Source organism: Pempheris klunzingeri, chromosome 11 (genome assembly GCF_042242105.1).
Source record: "Pempheris klunzingeri isolate RE-2024b chromosome 11, fPemKlu1.hap1, whole genome shotgun sequence".
NCBI classification, from domain to species: Eukaryota; Metazoa; Chordata; class Actinopteri; order Acropomatiformes; family Pempheridae; genus Pempheris; species Pempheris klunzingeri.
In genome coordinates, this window is record NC_092022.1 from 1491710 (window position 1) to 1510631 (window position 18922).

General features: G+C 42.1%; 2 protein-coding genes across 2 annotated transcripts; both read left to right on the forward strand.

Annotated features, from left to right (window-relative positions):
- The first annotated feature begins 1967 nt into the window (after nucleotides 1-1967).
- LOC139210369 (mitochondrial carnitine/acylcarnitine carrier protein) lies at nucleotides 1968-10735 on the forward strand. Its single transcript, XM_070840403.1, has 9 exons — nucleotides 1968-2299; nucleotides 5530-5622; nucleotides 6069-6196; nucleotides 7242-7332; nucleotides 7866-7983; nucleotides 8516-8588; nucleotides 8699-8808; nucleotides 9984-10105; nucleotides 10205-10735. Exons 1-9 carry the CDS (start codon nucleotides 2198-2200, stop codon nucleotides 10265-10267), a joined length of 900 nt encoding a protein of 299 aa, XP_070696504.1. The 5' UTR covers nucleotides 1968-2197; the 3' UTR covers nucleotides 10268-10735.
- Nucleotides 10736-11496: 761 nt separating this feature from the next.
- tafazzin (tafazzin, phospholipid-lysophospholipid transacylase) lies at nucleotides 11497-18462 on the forward strand. Its single transcript, XM_070839473.1, has 11 exons — nucleotides 11497-11543; nucleotides 12772-12930; nucleotides 13056-13184; nucleotides 13355-13400; nucleotides 13504-13589; nucleotides 13672-13752; nucleotides 13839-13880; nucleotides 13985-14047; nucleotides 14815-14867; nucleotides 14954-15031; nucleotides 16664-18462. Exons 2-11 carry the CDS (start codon nucleotides 12822-12824, stop codon nucleotides 16763-16765), a joined length of 789 nt encoding a protein of 262 aa, XP_070695574.1. The 5' UTR covers nucleotides 11497-11543; nucleotides 12772-12821; the 3' UTR covers nucleotides 16766-18462.
- The last annotated feature ends 460 nt before the right edge of the window (nucleotides 18463-18922 follow it).

Below are 18922 nucleotides of genomic sequence, written 5' to 3' on the forward strand. Positions count from 1 at the left end.
AAAGACCGCTTGACTGCCGTCCATCGTGTTGGTACATTCCCTTTCCAGTTGAAAAAGTTACTTGCGGCCGAAACAAATTTACAAGTGACTTTTTCAACTGGAAAGGGAATGTACCAACTGTCGAGTAGAACAGGAAGTGATAAGGAGTTCATGGCGACCCATGATGGACGGCAGTCAAGCGGTCTTTTGCCCGTTTTGTGGCGCACATATAAGCCGATTAACGCGGTACATTCCCTTTCCGGTTGAAAAAGTTACTTGTAAATTTGTTTCGGCTGCTTGTAAAAGTGTTTCGTCACTTGTAAATTTGTCTCTGCGTTTGTAAAAGTGTTTCACGTCTTGTAAATTTGTTTTCTCAAATGTAAATTTGTCTCAGGACTTGTAAATGTGTTATGGTAATGTAATTTTGTTTTCTGATTTGTAAAAATGTTTTCTAAAATGTAAATTTGTCTCCAGCTTTGTAAAAGTGTTTCTTGTATTGTAAAATTGTTTTGCACCTCCCGGCCACCGTAGTAGGCTACTAAACACTGCTGCAACCAAAGCAGTTATGCAAAAGTTAAAGTTTTGTTTGAGTAATAGTGGGAGCATTCAGCTCATTTCTTAATACCACTAATACAATCTTTAATATCCCCAGCAGCAACTTGTTTGTGAAGTTACCAACAATGTATTAAAGATATTTGAATAATCAAATGTCAGGAAATCAGGAAAGTGAAGAAGCTGCTGCTGGTACACCAGTAAAACCAGATAACAGGGAGCATCTATCGCCACAGTGAAGGGCAGATTATGAAGATGTGAGGGAAGTGATCGCAAACCAATGAGAAAATGAATCCTTATCTGCACCCCCGAGGAACTTTACAGACATCCCATCAAATGTTTGTTCAAAGACAAGGAAGAAGACTCTGCTGAATGATTCACATCAACATGTGTGGGCTCACTCATGTCTCTTATCTTGATTTAGACAGCACTTTATCAGCACGGCAAGAAGCACTTAGATCCTTCATTATTCAAGTAAAAGTGCTAAAGTAGACTGTTGTTTCTATTTAAGTAAAAGCACGAAAGCATCAGCATCAAATTATACTTTGTTCCAAAAGTAAAAGTGTTCATTTTGTTTAATGGCCAATGAGTAATGATGCATTCATTAGTTCATCAGTTAAATATTGCAGCTGGTAAATATGGGGTTCATTACAATGTATGCTTATAACTTCACACTGGGCAGCTTGTGGATTTCCTCCTGGAGGTCAGTAAAGTCTTACTGATGTAATAATAAAGTGGTGGAGGACGTATTCAGATCCTCCCATCAGCAAAACTCCTGAAACACGACCAGATAAATATTGTGTTACCAGGAAAAGTCCTGCAGCAGAAATGACGTCACAGTGAGCCCAAAGTCAACACACTCACTGAAGCATGAAATGCTTTAATGTGCTCTCATGAACTGTTGGTTCGTTTAATCTATAATAAAACATTATATTTAATAAACTTTTAAATCGCCTGGCAGATAAACGTAGCACAGAAGAATTAGAAAGTGGTGGTTGAGTAAACGTACTTGACGTTACAGTGTGTAATTAGAGCACTTTATTTATCTCTATACATGAAGGAGGCATATAGTATATTTATAATGTATTTATAATGTGTAGTGTATTTATGTCTTTATATTTTTATGTCTATTCTTTCATACTCTTTTGTAATCTAATATTTATTTGTTCATTATATTTTGCACTCATTGACAACACTTACTCTGAATCAGTGTTGTTTTAGATACATTTTGTGGAGTAGAAGTAAAAAATACTTTTAAAAAACTGCAAAATACTCAATTACAAGTACCTCAATTGTACTCTACAGCCAGAGGTCACTGTTTCCATGTTGAAGCCTGCAGATGTCGTTCCTTTAGTTTCTATATAAAGAGAGAAACCACAGTAACAGCTCTCAGTGTGCAGACTGAGCAGAATAAAGGCTCAGAGCCTGTGAACAGGGGAACAGCTTACAAGTACTGATTATAGGCAGGAAAAGTAGTTCCCAGCTGATCAGGACAGATCAGTGAAGGCAAAGTCCAGCCTCCTGCACACACACACACACACACACACACACACACACACACACACACACACACACGCCCAGGCAGGGCAGCGGTGTGTGCGGGCTGTCGGGGCGGCGTGAGGAGGACCGTGGCCCGGCTGTGTGCTCGGGCCATGCGGGGGACAGGATGGGGGAAGAGGGACAGGTTTCTCCGCTCAAGAACTTCGTGGCCGGGGGGGTCGCCGGAGCGTGCCTGCTGCTGGCGGGACACCCGCTGGACACCATCAAGGTGACTCACTGCGTGCTGTTCGGCCCACAGGTTCAGTCCAGCCTCACTGGAGCCCTCCTGGACGTGTCTTCTCTCTGAGTCAGACGGTGAAGCAGTCAGAGATCAGGCCGAGGTGTTCAGGGGATTATTGGTAATCAGCTTAAAGTGTCTCCTCGTCCATGAGAGATCCTCTGGGGAGTCTGCAGCAGGGGTGCTTCTGCACAGGAGGAGGACAGACTGCAGGTTTTCTCTTTTATGTCCATAAAATGTGAGAAAACAGTGAAAAAGACTTTTACTGAGGTAGAAGTGTTTTAGCAGCAGCCTACAAATACTTTAGTAGATTCTTAAGTAAAAGTCTTGAATTCAAGTATTATCTGCTAAAAGTACTTTTATATATACAGAAAGACTGTTACACAGGGAGCATTTAGTTTTTGAACACTTTAATGTTTCAGTTGGAGCCACTTGTAGATACTAGTACAGGGTGTGTAGTGCTGCTCCATGCCGGGTGACAATATTGTGCTTTTATTGCTGACTAGTAACTACAAGTGTCTAATAAATGTAGTGATGTAAAAAGTACAATATTTTACTTCTCAATTGTTGTAGAAGTATAAAATACTGAAGTATAAAGAAAAAACAAACATATAAAGTGTAAAGAAAAACGTGAAGTGTGTGAAAATACTTAAGTAAACGTACTTATATTTCAGCACATTGTGAAAATCCTCCTCTACAAGTGAAAGTCCTACATTCAAACCTTTACTTAAAAAAAGTAAAATATTAAAAGTAAAAGTATCGATAGTGCAGTAAAGTGTTGCCTGCCAGTGTTTTCATATATTTCTGGATTAATATTACTGCAGCATTAATGTGAATGTCAGATTAAAGGTTGAGCTAATTTATGAGTTTTATTCAAATATAATCTGAAGACTAACTAAAGCCGTCAAATAAGTGTTTAACGTGATTAAACATGGAAATATGGAATTTTTTTAGGTGGAACTAGCAAGTGTCCGTTTGATCTGATAACGCAGACAGATAATCAACAGTAACTGAAACACGTGGCGGCTGTGACAGCACAGTCAGGGTTCACACCATCACATTTCAGCAAGATATAAAGTAATAACAGGCTTTACACAACACCTCCACTGTGCTTTTATTTGCCTTTCACCTTTCCAGACGAGGATTCAGCTCTCTGACTGTTATTTTCCTGATTAATCAATGAATGGTTTAGTCTGCAGAATGTCACAGAGCAGTGATAAATGATCGATAATACAGATGTGCAGATATTAAAGAGTTTTACGGCCATGATTTGGTAGTTTGTGTGTAGAGTATGGAATATATAACTATATAACTATTATTAGTGTTTTCATTTGTGATTATTTTCAACATTGCTTAGTCGTCTGGTGATTTTCTCAACTAACCAAGTTCTCATTTAAATTAGCATCGAAACAAAAGAATAAAAACAGTTTGTCAGTTTTCTCCAACCAAAAACCCCAAAGATTCACTTTTAATAACATTAAATCAGTTCTAATAATGATGTACAAGGTGGCCTGTTTCAACAATAACCTCAGATCAGATAAAGACTCTTCGTCAGTTCCTTGTGAACGTCGACCCGCTGCTGAAAATGGACCAATCAGACGCAGCGTACAGCAGCAAAGCTTCACATCTTTAGAGAGGCGACGGGCAGGGAAGTTTTCCATGGAGGGGGGTTAGTGTGGCACGTTTCTATTCATAGCTAAACCACGTTGTCCACTGCATGGCGGCCTGTTAGTAGCACCGGTGTCTTCATCAGCTGGCTGGTCCGCCTCACATGTTCATGCTCCCCTCAGGATACATTCTTGAAGTAATGACTGAATATCTCGAAACGCTGATCAGCTTTTTGAGTGAATGACTCTCAAATAATGAGAAGGTTTCTCAAAATAACAACTTTGTATGTCGAGAAACATTATTATTATTTATCTTTATTTTAAATTTCTCTCTGTTTTGAGATACCAAGTCATGATTTTGAGTTTTTTCTCCTTTTAACGACTAAAAGGATTTTTTTTTCATCACATTGGCTGAAATGAGCTTCCATAAAGTGCAACAGCTTTGCTGATTATTTGACTTTCAGTGCTATTAGTGGGTTTTAATTTGTTTTTTTTATGACTAAAACGACAATCCAGTACATCTGCAGTGGATGTTCAGCTGATGATTGGTACCAAATTACACCGTTCCACCTGGAATTTTTTCCAGGAAATTATTTTAAAATTGCCGACGTTATAGTTAGAAACTTCAGTCTCACAAAATAATACTCAAGCATCTCAAACTAATTTTTCATTATTTTGAGAAAGTTTAAGTCTTTAAAATGACTTAAAGGATCCTTTTGGCAGTAATGGGCTTCCATAAATCCATAAACTGTCATAAGTTTGTTGTTTATTTGACTTTTCATTCAACTTTATCAAGTTTTAATTAATCCAATACTTTGTTTAACTAACAAATACCTGCAGAACTAAAGACACTCCCATCAGGTGTCCCTCGTGTTCAATGTGAGCATTAAGTTAAGATGGTGAAAATACAGTTAATAACTTTGTGTTGGAGGCTCAAACTGCTGCTGTAGTGGTAATAAAAGGTGGGGAACACACAGACGTTAGCCCGTAAACAGCACAAACTGAAAAACAACCATGAGACTATAAATATGAGCCATTATTCCACATTTCAAATCATCATAATGATCAGCTCTCTCATTTCCTGGAAAGATTTCCAGGTGGAACGATCCTTCACCTGCCTCTCGCCAGTCTCCTAAAGGTTCGGGGGCCAAAGCCACCTGACGCACATGCAGGAAATGACTCTTAGGTGGAGCTTTTCTTTCAAGGAGCTTCCTGTTTTCCTTTTAATGGGCTCCGAAGTACAAAGTTCCTTCCAGGAAACTTTCCAGAAAATCATGAAGAATACATCAATGAAGTGTTACACAGAGAGCTGTAGCTGAGCTGCTGGTTAATGCTTATCGAACTACCTCACAGTGACACCCTGTGTTTGTTATCAGTGACCCCGAGCAGCAGAGCAGACGCTGATGGGTGTTTCTCTTATCTTGTGTCTCAACAATCCTCCCTTGACATGGTTACGCACAATCAGAGATATGTGTGTGTGGCGGGGGTGGGGGTTAGAGTAAGTCTCCAGGAAATTAATGTGAGCCTATGTAACGTCCCTTAAAGTGGCCTAATTAAATGTGTGCGTGCAAGTTTTCTAATTGAATTAAGTATTAACGCGCTCCTGTCCTCCAGGTGAGGCTGCAGACGCAGCCCAAAGCCTCCTGCTCTCAGTACGTGCTCTACACGGGAACATACGACTGCTTCCGCAAGACCGTATCCAAAGAGGTGAAGACGCACACACACGACTCGTCACTGCAGCGCACAGTAGATCCACTTTACACCCCAAATTTTCCACAAATCTTAAACAATTTGCCGTTAAACTGTCACAAAGGTGGTAAAAAAAACAAACAAACAAGAAAAACATTCAGTTTCATGTGTTAATGTGAGGAAGGTTCCTCCTCATCGCTCACACAGATCACACCAGTCATCTGTTTCTGCGTCCAACGTTTGCTAAATTGCTAAAATTTTAATTGGCTTCACCTGTTACCTTCAAAATAATTAAGGAGGGGGGGGTTACAGTTTAAATGGTACATATCTGTCCCAGCTAACGTACATTAATGATCTACACTAATTTCACCTCAGTCAAACACACTTTTTCGTGATATTTGAACTTATTTGTTGGAATTTGTGGTGTTCCTGATTAGATTTTTTTTACCTGTGTGTGTGTCCAGGGTCTCCTCGGCCTCTATAAAGGTATGGGGGCTCCCCTGGCGGGCGTGGCTCCAATGATGGCCATCAGTTTCTTTGGGTTCGGTCTGGGAAAACAGCTCCAGCAGACGGACTCTGGCAAACCCCTGACGTGAGTAAAACCACACACCCCCACCCACACCCCCACACCCCCCCACACACACACACCCACACACACCCACACACACACACACACACACACACTCAGAGGGACATCGCTTTGACTTTCACCACCTGTAGATTTAAGCCCAACTTCAAACCTCAAGTCCTCATCCTAAAATGTTCTGATTCACATCATGGCCACTTGTGTTCGGCCCCTGAAGTCCCCACAATGTCACAGTGTAAACATGTTTATGTCCCCACAGCACCGGTTATGCAAGTACACATTCACACACAGTTATTAGCACGAGTGTTTCTTTTACAGTGTGTGTGTAATACCTGGAATACATGCTCTCCCTCTCTCTCTCTCTATATATATATATATCCATTCCTCTGTTGCCCTCCCCCCAGCTATCATTTGCTGGTTTGAAGCAACACCCCCCCTCTGCAGCCCTTCTCTCACGTTACCACCACCCTGCTGTCAGCCCCTTTCATTTTGACCCCATCTGCTCCTCCATCTTTATATGTGTGTGGCAATGTCACACATGCCGGGGACCACCGGTGGCCTCCAGAGGGAGTCCATGTGAGTCCTTGTGCTCCTCACAATCACCTTCAGTGGGAACCGTTTGGTTTGAGTCGTACTGGGGAGGGAACGCCATCAGCTGGTCACTGCTGCTGCCACCAGCTGGTCGACTGTATACGGGGCTCTTAACGTTCTGCTCTGTTTATGGTAAATGCCTCAGAACCACTTCCTGGTCCACAGACCATGAATGCTGCAGACTCTCCTCACTGTTCCTGTAGCGCCACCAGCTGGTTCACAGTTTTGGTTTTCTGTGAAATTTGATTCACACACTTCTGTTCCCCTCAGGATGAAGTGTAATAACTTTGGTGATCCTCCCAGAGCCTAGTGGCCTCAGCTGTCCTCTGTGTACCATAATGGTGTATTGAAGGAGACATGGTAGCGAGCTGCTGTCTTTATCTAAGCAGTGGCTCTGTGTACAGTGACCGGACTGGCTCTGATGATCTAACTCAACATGGGACGACTTTATTCCACTCAGGCACACGCAGATATTCCTCTCTGGCTGCCTGGCAGGGGTCTTCACCACAGTGATCGTGGCTCCAGGAGAGAGGATCAAATGTTTACTGCAGGTAAGCTGATGATTAGTGGTTTTTAAATGTTGAGAAATAACGTCACAATGAGCCCAAAGTGACTCCTTCATGCCGCTTGTGTCCCACCAACAGTCCAAAGGTCAACATGATTAAAAACACATTCAGATGGTTCAAATCATTCAGAGGAAAAGAAGCAAATCCTCACGTTTGAAGAGATGGAACCTTGAAATGACTTATTTTTCTGTCTATCAACAAATTAATTACATCAACTATCTTATCTTAATTAATCGACTAATCGTGTCAGCTGTGCTTAGAGAAACTGATCTTTAGATTCATTTATATACTTTTATGTGTAAAAAATCTCAATTTGTAAAGCAACAAAAGCTGTAAAAGAGATTTCCTGAAGTAAAAAGTACAATATTTTGTAATGTAATGCCGTAGAGAGAGACAGTAAAGTACCTGTACCTCAGATTTATAGTTAAATACAGCGTTTGAGCTTCTGTACGTAGTTGCACTCCAGTACTGGGACACAAGACGAGAGAAACACTGAAGTATTGATTTGTGTGTTGCAGGTGCAGGCTGGCAGTGGAGAGGCCAAGTACGCGGGTCCACTCGACTGTGCAGTCAGGCTGTATAAGGAGCAGGGGATCCGCAGTGTCTACAAAGGGACCGTGCTGACTCTCATCAGAGGTAAACATAACGCTGGCTGTGTGTGTGGCTGTGTGTGTGTGTGTGTGCGTGTGCTTCAGTACAAGCAGCAGTGCTACAGCGTCAGAATACGCCGTGGTCCTATATTCAGAAAAGTAGTTGCATGATAATATAGCAGCAGTGAATGCAGAATGAGTCATTACAGAGTCAGTTACAGAATATTATCTTATAATCCAATGATTATTGATTGAAAACTACTTTGACTTACTTTATATACACTGCTGGGGGGCTACATATGTTATTTATATACACTTTTTTCCTCACGAAGGCACTGAAAGCGAGATAAATTAGGCAAAAGCAAAAAACAAGCTGATAAAACAAATATGTATGTGCAATAATTTAAATCTGCAGAGTAACTAATTACTAAAGCTGTCAAATTAATGCAGCAGAGTAGAAGTATTAAGTACTTATATACACACTTTTCTATTGGTGTTTATGATGTTAGTGTGTGTGTGACTGAAGAATCCAAAGTATGGATTCACAGCCTCACTGGCTCTCTGCCTCTCCGTCTTAGACGTGCCTTCTAACGGTCTGTACTTCCTGACGTATGAATACCTCAAAAACTTCCTGACACCTGAAGGTCAAAGGTGAGTAACCATGGTTACAGTGGGGAGAAGCTTGTAAAGTGCGAGGATCATTTAGATCCTGTAAAACACACCTTTGATTTTGTGTGTGTGTGTGTGTGTTTATGCGTCAGTGTCTCACAGCTCAGCACTCCCAACATCCTCCTGGCCGGAGGAGTGGCAGGGATACTAAACTGGACGATCGCTCTTCCTCCAGATGTCCTCAAGTCCAACTTCCAGACAGGTGAGAGCTTCACAGTGAGCCCTGAAAAAGAAACACAGTATGTTATTGAAAGAAATAGACCTGTAAGACCGCTGTTATATCACTCTCTTTAAAGCCATTGACAAAAACAGTGATTTTACCCCCAGAGCACGGGAGTTGGTGCTCTGTCGCTGCCTCAGTTGGTTAGTTTGCTTGTGATAGTGTGATTCTGGTGATTTAAATGATTAGTTTAAGACACAATATACAATATTTGTGTAACACACTGTAACACTTAAGCAGCAATATACCAAAAACTCCTGTGTTCTGAGGTAGAATTACTAGTTTAAATAGAGTCTGGTGGCATTGAAGAGAGAGATATAACGATAAAGAAAAAGGATTGTATTACGCACAGGGCTCAGAGGCAGGGTGGACCCAAATGCACGAAGCAAGACACGTTTAATCTGGTGACAAACTCTTTAATACAATACAATACTTACATGAACAGGATACTTACTAATTACATGGCATGACAATCTATGGCTTGGTTGCCAAAACACAAGTGACCTATGATGCTCGGACAAGACAAGACAATCTGGCACAAGACAAAGGGAGACGCAGACTATATATACACACACAAGGTGATGGGGAACAGGTGGAGACAATCAGGGCGGGGCAGACAATCACCAAGGCGGGAAAACACACAAGGGCAGGAAGTCAAACAGCCTGAAACAAGAGGAGAGTTTAGTTTTCAAAATAAAACAGGAAGTGAGAGACGAGACTAGACACAAGTGAACCTAGACAAACTAACACACACGACGAGACATGACAGATTGTACAGGTCTGTCTCTTCTAGGGATCCTTTCCATAATGCTGTTCAATAATAATCTGAGTGTGTCAGTGACCAAAAACAAGCACTTTTAGTGGACCTACTTTGATCAGGTGCAGCTGAACCAAACGATGACACTGAAGCCATTGCAGCCCGTTTTGTGGTTTCAGACTGAGATGATCTATCGGACCAATTCCAACACTTTTAGTACCTACCAGTCATTTTAACCAAAAGGGCCAGGTTTAAAAACATCAGACAATTTTAAGGGAGCTGTACTTGAGTATTTCCATTTCATACTACCTCTCCACTACAGTTCAGAAGCACATATTGTCCTACTGCTTTTCTCTGACAGCTGTAGTAAAACGTAGTTTTGTTGTGCGTGTGTTTCCAGCTGCAGATGGGAAGTACAGAGGTCTGGTCGACGTCCTGAGGACGCTGCTCCGAGAGGAGGGTCCTAAAGCCCTCTATAAGGGATTCAACGCCGTCTTCCTGCGAGCGTTCCCTGCCAACGCGGTAAATCTTTAATCTTATGTTGTTCTCATGTTGCATTTTAACTATAAGCCCACAGCATCTCATTTACTCACTGAACACCTCCTTCCTCCCCCCCTCCAGGCCTGTTTTCTGGGGTTCGAGGTGGCATTAAAGGGTTTGAACGCGCTCGCACCCAGTTGGTGAAGTTAATCAGCACGTGGCCGCCAGTATGGACCAGCTTCTCTGTACCACAAACTGTGTTATTCAGCGTTTTGTGTTTTTCAGTCACATTTTAGGACCTTGGATTATTTTATTCTTTAATGTAATTTCACAGATAATTTCTTTTCAATGCTTTGTAATCAAGATTTCACACTCGCTTTTTGTGAGTACAATGTAAACGCACACTTTGAGATATATCGTAAATATGAATATATTTATTTGGATCAGAGCCTCGTATTTACAAACTATTTGCAATGTTTGTAAAATGTTAGATTATAAATTTAGTACCATTTAGTTTAGAATGGATTCAGTTATGTTTTTAATCTACAAGCTCTGCCAAAAGTCAGCGTTTGATTGATTTAAGAGGAGTGTTTGGCCTGTGTTCAGGCCTGGGGGAGTTTTATAGGTTTTGTGATTCAAGTGTTTGAATAAAGAGTTTTGAATTTACCGTTCGAGGAGTGTGAGCGTCCGCTGTTTTGGATTAGCAAGCAGGCAAAGTGGGCAACAGCACACGGGCCTGAAGTCAGTGTTATTACCTTAATATTTCAGCTGATACTGCACCTAAACACTGCATGTCCTTAAACTGTCTTTGTTTGATTAAGTCCACATTCTGCAGACCTGGTTTGGAGGAGCTCAGCAGGGTCACGCAGATCAATTTTGCCCCCTTGTGGGCCAGATTGTCTCTTGTTTCCCTCAAAGCAAAAAAGCTTTAAACTTTATCCCAGTTGGATCATTTGTTCAGTTTTATAAAACACATATCCAGAATTAAATGTCATTTTATTTGAATGAAATTCATTTTTGGAGATACAATAAAGGCAAATTCTAACGCACAGAAATCGCAAAAATATTGAAAATCCACTTTTATTGGGTATATTCTGTTATTTTATTATTATCACCTTTTTGTTTTTTTAAATCCATTAACATTTTTTTATTCAGTAACTCTAAAGAAACAGTAACAAGGTCAAAGCTGCTGCAGTTCACCTTTGGCCTACTTCACAGCATCCATTACCCAGAGATCCACTTTCTCCCCGGGGGGAGGGCCTGTAGTCCACATTAATGGTCCGCTATCATTATTCATGAAGCCAAAAGCTGAGAAAATGAAGTTAAAAACAAAACGACACACAGGTGCAAGAGGCAAACCCTAAAAATGACCACAAAAAAGTCTTTCCCCCAAAGAACTACAACACCCATAATTCAGTGCGTGACTTTCAGTTCCGGGGTAGGTGACTACTAGCCTGTCAACAGGAGAGAAAAAAGAGAGGTAAAGGTTGATCTTGTGATGTTTTCTCAAGTTATTACACCTGTAAAGATAGTATAGGAGGTGTCGTAGCGCAAAACCTGTCAATGTCCGACCAAAATGTCGTTATTTGGCTGTTTTTTGGCTCGACAGCACTGTGTGGAGTTATGAATAAAAATGCAGGCAGGTAACTGTTGAATGACTGTGTCAGCACAGGTGACCTCACTGTGTGAGCTAAAACGGCAGATGAACCTTTAATGTTCCCCCGTTTATGAACGTGTATTTCACAGTTTGTGCCTCAGAGCCCGGACGTGTCAGTGAAGTTTGGCTAGGAGTTAGCTAGCAGGTTAACGAGTTAGCTAGCAGGCTAACGAGTTAGCTAGCAGGCTAACTGCACATTGTGACCTGACATTAGAATAAGTGGTCGGTTAAAGATGGTAAACACTCAAAGACACACTGTGCACCATGTCAGGAGCAATTAGAAGTCACTAAGTGGAAATGACAGCATAATTTAAGTCATAGTAAGTCAGTATGATCATTAAAGTGTTATAATAATAATAATAATAGCACAACTGTGGCTCTTGTACTATTATATGTTCTGTCATCAGGTTATTGTTCCTCATCATTGGTGGGAAAGCAGGATTTTACTGTTGGAGTTGGTTGAGGTGGAGCTGCTGCTGATGATTATGTTCTCCATCCATCAATAGATTGATTGTTTGGTTTGTAGAAATGGTGAAATGAGCCCAAAGTGTCTCCCTCATAGACCTCAACATTTATTTAAAAAAAAAACACATTCAAATCATTCAAATGAAAAACACGTTGAACCTTGAAATCTCTTTGACATTTTTTAATTTATTGCCAACATAAGATTTTATAAATACTTCATATGTGCTGATTTACAGTAACTAAGGAACTACAGCTGTCAGATAACGCTGGTGGATTAGAAGTAGAAAATGAAGAGCAAAGGACAAGAACCTCACATTTGTAGTTAGATAGTAAATGTATTAAGTTACATTTGGGATTAAGACGAGGTGAAGATAAGAAATAGATAATAATAATAATAAGAAGAATACTTTTAGTAACAGTGGTACCTGTGAGTGAGCTGAACATCACCTGTGAAAGCAGTGAAGTGCTCCTTTAAATCAGACCAAACCTAAAAAAGATATATATTGGTGTGTGTGTGTGTGTGTGTGTGTGTGTGTGTGTGTGTGTGTGTGTGTGTGTGTGTCCCATTCTGTGTGGGCTGCTCCAGGTGTGTGTGTGAGTGTGTGTGTGTGGATGTAGTGTCTGTGGAGCGCTGTGATGCCCCTGGAGGTCAGATGGCCGTTCCCACAGTGCCCTGCTTTGGCATGGAGGCTCTCCAGCTCCGTGATCATGGGCATGGTGGGCACCTACTCCTACTTCTGGACCAGTACGTCGGCACACACACATACACACACACACACCATGTACCAACACAATACTGATAAGAATAATCTGACTTCCTTACTGAACACACAAGTTTTCAGTCTCTAACTTTTTCTTCCTCCCAATCAGAGTACATGAACTACTTGACGGTCCACAACCAGCAGGTTTTGTTGGACCTGATTGACCAGAGGCCGTCCGGCACGCCCCTCATCACTCTGTCCAATCACCAGTCTTGTATGGATGACCCTCATCTCTGGGGTAAGGACACACACACACACACACACACACACACACACACACACACACACACACACACACACACACACACACACACACACACACACACACACACACACACACACACACACAGAAATCACACAGATCATCACATCACAGGATGTTGAAATGATCCCATCTGCTCGTGACAGGTGTCCTAAAGCTCCGACATTTGTGGAACTTCAACAAGATGCGGTGGTAAGTCAAAGGATGTTCATTCACTCATTTGTAGCAATAAGTATTGGGTGTCTCTCTATATTTAGTTAATGATTTGTGTGATTGTTTGCCTGTGATCGGGCAGGACCCCGGCAGCATCTGACATCTGTTTCACAAAAGAGCTGCACTCGCGCTTCTTCAGCCGTGGAAAGTGTGTTCCAGTCTGCAGAGGTGCGTCTCTGTGGACTTCATCCCAGAACGTCTGCTTGGTGTCTGCTCAACACAAAGAACTGACGTCATATGTTTCCCACAGGCGATGGCGTTTACCAGAAAGGCATGGACTTCATCCTGGAGAAGCTGAACGGAGGAGAATGGGTGCACATTTTTCCAGAAGGTGCGTTAACCACCCTCCTCACGTCTTCTTCATCATTTGGTAGCTTCGTGGAAATCAGCCTTTTTCTCTCCTTCCTCGTTTAACAGGAAAAGTCAACATGACCGAAGAATTTATACGGTTAAAATGGGGTGAGAGCTCGATTGTATCACTAGCACATCATGTTCAGCACATACAGAAAGAAGGTGCATTGGAGATTTGAGGAGGTCCCACTCAGCAGGGCTCTGTGTTTCAGGTGTGGGGCGGCTGATATCAGAGTGCTCCCTCAATCCTATTATCCTGCCGCTGTGGCACGTGGGTGAGTACACTTCACAGCTGACAGCCACATGCTCTGCTTGTGCCGCCTCTTTGTTTCAACTTCAAGCACATAGAAAACTAACACAGCTCTACTTTTGATCCATGGTCGTTGCTTCAGGCAGCATTTTTGGTTGCGTTTGTCTGCCTTTATTTTAGAGATTACAGTAGAGAGACGACAGGAAAGCAGGAATTAGACAGTTACATGGGGACAGGAGAGTCAGGTCTGTAGTAGAGAAATGCTTTAAAACTGTCTTTAAAGCTTAAAGTTCATAGTTTTCTCATTGTGTGCAAATCCCACGTGAATATCCAAGCCCACAGTGAGTGTACGCATATTAAGAGTTTTGATTTATTGACATTGGAGGTGGAGGGAAATCGCCTAACTGTGTGTGTGTATATGAAGACCTGATATATCTTCTTCCTCTCTGTTGCTCTGGGTGACATGTTCCTTTATCACCGTGAACACAGCAGTAGTTTATTTTGACTCAGTCGCACATACACCGTCCTGCTGCTTCAAATATTCACAGGCCAGAAACTCCTGTGTAAAAATGACTTTTCAATGTAGTCTGGTGGCAATAAACCAGGAGATGTAACAGCTGTTCCTAGTTAGATGAACAGGATCTTCCAGGTCTCTCTCTGTAGGGATCCTTCCCATAATGCTGTCACACCCTTAGAATAACACTCTGAGCCTGTCAGTGGATCAAACAAGCACTTTTAGTGGACCTACTGTGATTTAGCACAATTCTCCTCTGTGCTCTACTTGAATCTCAGGTTTGAGTGACGTTCTCCCAAACGTGAAGCCCTACATTCCCCAGGCTGGAAAGGTAGTAGCGTGTCCATCCAGTCTTTTCAGCGCTGTGTTTCTGTTTGCTTTATCGTGGCTCTTAACTAACGGGTGGCCTGCTTCCAGAGAATCACAATCCTGGTGGGGAGACCGTTCAGTGTGAAGGACCTCGTAGAGTCCCTCCGAGCCGAAAACAAGAGCCAGGTGAGGACAGAGAGGAACGCACAGTGGCAGGACAGTAGCTGTGTGCTTTCATACACTAAAGATGGGAGAGTATTTATATATAGGAATGTAATGTACCACCAAATTCAGATCACTGCTTGTTGAAGTAGACGAAGGCTACAGCTTTTCATTTGATGTTTTATTTCAAGTTAAAGCTATTGATCTGCAATTAAACAGAATTTATTTGCAGCTATTTTGTTTTTTCAGCTCCTCAAATGTGAATATTTTCATCGATAGTAAACTGAACATCTTTGGGTTTTGATAGTTAGCTGTCAATCATGACCTCTCACCCCCTTTTTATAGCATCAAAGAGCCAATTAAAACCAAAGTGATCAGATCAATCAGGCAACCAAAATAATAACAGCAACTATAGTACTGACCGTAGGAATATGATAATTAACAAACAACTAATAATTAGTAATATGTTGTTAGTAATAACAGTGAAAAACATGACAATAGTTAATATATGAATAATAATAACACGACTAATATCAGTAAAAAGTGGTGGTGGAACCAGAGAACCACAGCAGGAGAACCAGGACCAGGATCCACAGGAACCAGAGAACAACAGCAGGAGAACCAGGACCAGGATCCACAGGAACCAGAGAACCACAGCAGCAGGACCAGGACCAGGATCCACAGGAACCAGAGAACCACAGCAGGAGAACCAGCACCAGGATCCACAGGAACCAGAGAACCACAGCCGCAGGACCAGGACCAGGATCCACAGGAACCAGAGAACCACAGCAGGAGAACCAGCACCAGGATCCACAGGAACCAGAGAACCACAGCAGCAGGACCAGGATTCACAGGAACCAGAGAACCACAGCAGGAGAACCAGGACCAGGATCCACAGGAACCAGAGAACCACAGCAGCAGGACCAGGACCAGGATCCACAGGAACCAGAGAACCACAGCAGGAGAACCAGGACCAGGATCCACAGGAACCAGAGAACCACAGCAGCAGGACCAGGACCAGGATCCACAGGAACCAGAGAACCACAGCAGGAGAACCAGGACCAGGATCCACAGGAACCAGAGAACCACAGCAGGAGAACCAGCACCAGGATCCACAGGAACCAGAGAACCACAGCAGCAGGACCAGGACCAGGATCCACAGGAACCAGAGAACCACAGCAGGAGAACCAGGACCAGGATCCACAGGAACCAGAGAACCACAGCAGGAGAACCAGGACCAGGATCCACAGGAACCAGAAGGATGAGAAAAGCACAGAAAGGCTCCGGGGAATATACCAAGTCAGTAACAGGCATTAAAGGGACATAAGGATGGAGAGGAAGAGGAGGAGAGAGGAGCCCAGTGCATCATGGGAGTCCCCCGGCAGTCTAAGCCTATAGCAGCATAACTAGGGGCTGGTCTGAGGCCTGATCCAGCCCTAAACAGCGGGATCAGGCCTGATCCAGATGTCTTGGCTTCATTTTTGTCGTGCCATCCATCCAATTATTATCAGTTTGTGTAGGAAATTAGCTTTAGTCTAGAAATACAGTGAAAAAATCCTGATCACGATGTCTCAGAAGCAGCAGAAGAAGAAGAAGGTAAAGTAGTTGTTGGGTAAGTTTACTGGTTACACTCATAAATGTGTTTTTGTGTTTCAGTTGGAGATGAGGAAGACACTGACTGATTTCATCCAGGGGGAGTTCCGGAGCCTGAAGGCCCAGGCCGATGCCCTCCATGGGCAGATACAGACCAAGTCCTGAGTCCCAGCTGTCTCACTTTTACTGACTGTACTCCTCACAGCCACCAGGACCGGTGATCCACTACCCAAACTGAGGGTAACACAGCTGGAACCCCCCCCTCCCCCACACAGGACTGTTTATGACCACTGGTGTTTTGGCGTCCACTCCCTTCCTCACTCACCCACACCTCCACTGATTCGCAACAAGCTTTTGAACGTTACGAGCAACGTTTTTTTTGTAAGTAGTGTTGCTGGATCATTATCGAAGGTCATCTCTGTTAATCCTGATTAACTCCTTTTGTTTTTGTTTTTATTTAACACTGCAAATGCATCAGTGAGTTGTTGGGACAGGCTCCGAGCAGCATGATCCGTTCAGAGAACACATTAATGGATGATGGAGTTACTTGAATTCGTACCAGTCGGTGCTGTGTGACCTCTAAGCGGCCAGTCACCGAAGTATCATTAGTGTTCATCATATAACTGGTCATTTGCTGTGTTTCAGTTATAATTACGCCCATATTGGATGATTCCACACCTCATGATTTACGCACCTGCAGTTATAATCCACTTCTTGATTTACTGTGAGCGTGAATTTATAATCCTTAAAGATTTCAGCCTGCGTGCTATCACTGATGTTAGCAGCCATGCGGTCAAATACTCACTGAGCAGCTACTTTATTGGACATGACGACAGAAGAGCAGCTGGTCTGACTGTTTACAGTGCAGCCAAACAAACTCAGGTTGTTTCAATGTAGAAGTCAATAATCTGCCATTAGCCATTAGCCACGAGCAGCTCCGGGTTCATGTTGCACATGGCAGAAGTAGTTTTTCCACACAACAGCAGGGCAAAATAATAATAATAATAATAATACACGCTGCCTCATTTCCTATGAATTCCTTGTGCAGAGGCAGTTTAAATCCAGTGCAGGAATAGTGGACAGAATGTAAATGCATTAAAGGGCTATTGCAGAAAAGAAAATCCGAGCAGATAGAGAATATAAAAAATAAATAAATTGGAATTTATGGAAATTTTAAGGATTGAAACTTAAACGGAGCACCTTAGTTATCTTTAGTTTATCTCTCATAACCGCAATGTTTCCCCGACCATAACCACACCATTTCTACACATACATCAAAAGAACCAATTTTTAGCAGAACTTTCAACAAAGCTACGACTAATTTAGATATTGAATTGAAACATGCAGTGTGCATGAACACGAGGAGCGAGGAGGAGATTCATCATTTGTAATGAAGCTAATCAGGAGGTCAGCGCTGCTCTGCATGGGTAACTTTTACAGCCGTCACTTAATGATTGTTAGAATATTGTCCTATTGTATGTTTTGCTTTTATTACGTCCACGCAGCTGTGAGTCAGTCATGCTGTCCAGAAGATCACCTCGTGCCCCGGCCTCCTCCTCTAATCTCTCTTGCACATTCAAATCGAGTTTGCAAATCAGTTTCTTAGTGCTGTAGATGATTTCTTTTGCAGACGAAGTACTAAACTGCAAGGTTTTCTGTAGATTCTTCGAACCTCTGAATGCTACCACGTTGCAGATGTGTATATAACTTATTTTATCGCAGAGATCAATGGCTTTTATACGGGAGGAAAGGCCACGGCTCAGTAATCTGTGGTTGTTTTATAAATGTGTCGCCTTACTGTGATTGCCACTCTTTCCTACTGTACAGTATGTGGATGCCAATAAAGTATTCAACTTTTCTGAGTTTGTTTGAGTTCGTGCGACACTGTCCTCGCCATCTACGGGGTCACCAGATAAATCTGAGATGATTAAGGAGAGAGGAAAGAAGTCTTTCTGATATATTGGACAGTTTTAGTAATTTAATTGAGAGTTACGCTGGATGTAGACACCTGAAGCATGATGATGCACCTAATATTTATGTATTTATCTTTTTATTGTATTGTTTTTTTATACATTAAATGTTCAGCTATAATAGCTATAGTCAGATGAATGTAATAATAATAATACATTTTATTTTTAGGCGCCTTTCAAGGCACTCAAGGTCACCTTACAGTAATAAAAACAATAAAATACATTAAAATGGCAGAAAATCCAATAGATGGTGTATATATGATCAGAAAGAGCAGTGAGACAGGAAATATGCAAGTTTGAACATGTAGGGAAGTAAAAATACATTTTCCACATATAAAATATAAATATATAA

What these genes read in the sequence shown, in the direction of transcription:
- LOC139210369 (XM_070840403.1), top strand. Translation starts at nt 2,198, where the DNA reads ATGGGGGAAGAGGGACAGGTTTCTCCGCTCAAGAACTTCGTGGCCGGG. An exon ending in GGATCAAATGTTTACTGCAG is followed by an intron (nt 7,333 to 7,865) that starts GTAAGCTGATGA and finishes TGTGTGTTGCAG; the next exon opens with GTGCAGGCTGGCAGTGGAGA. An exon ending in CGTGCTGACTCTCATCAGAG is followed by an intron (nt 7,984 to 8,515) that starts GTAAACATAACG and finishes TCTCCGTCTTAG; the next exon opens with ACGTGCCTTCTAACGGTCTG.
- tafazzin (XM_070839473.1), top strand. Translation starts at nt 12,822, where the DNA reads ATGCCCCTGGAGGTCAGATGGCCGTTCCCACAGTGCCCTGCTTTGGCA. An exon ending in CTACTCCTACTTCTGGACCA is followed by an intron (nt 12,931 to 13,055) that starts GTACGTCGGCAC and finishes CCTCCCAATCAG; the next exon opens with AGTACATGAACTACTTGACG. An exon ending in ATTTATACGGTTAAAATGGG is followed by an intron (nt 13,881 to 13,984) that starts GTGAGAGCTCGA and finishes TCTGTGTTTCAG; the next exon opens with GTGTGGGGCGGCTGATATCA.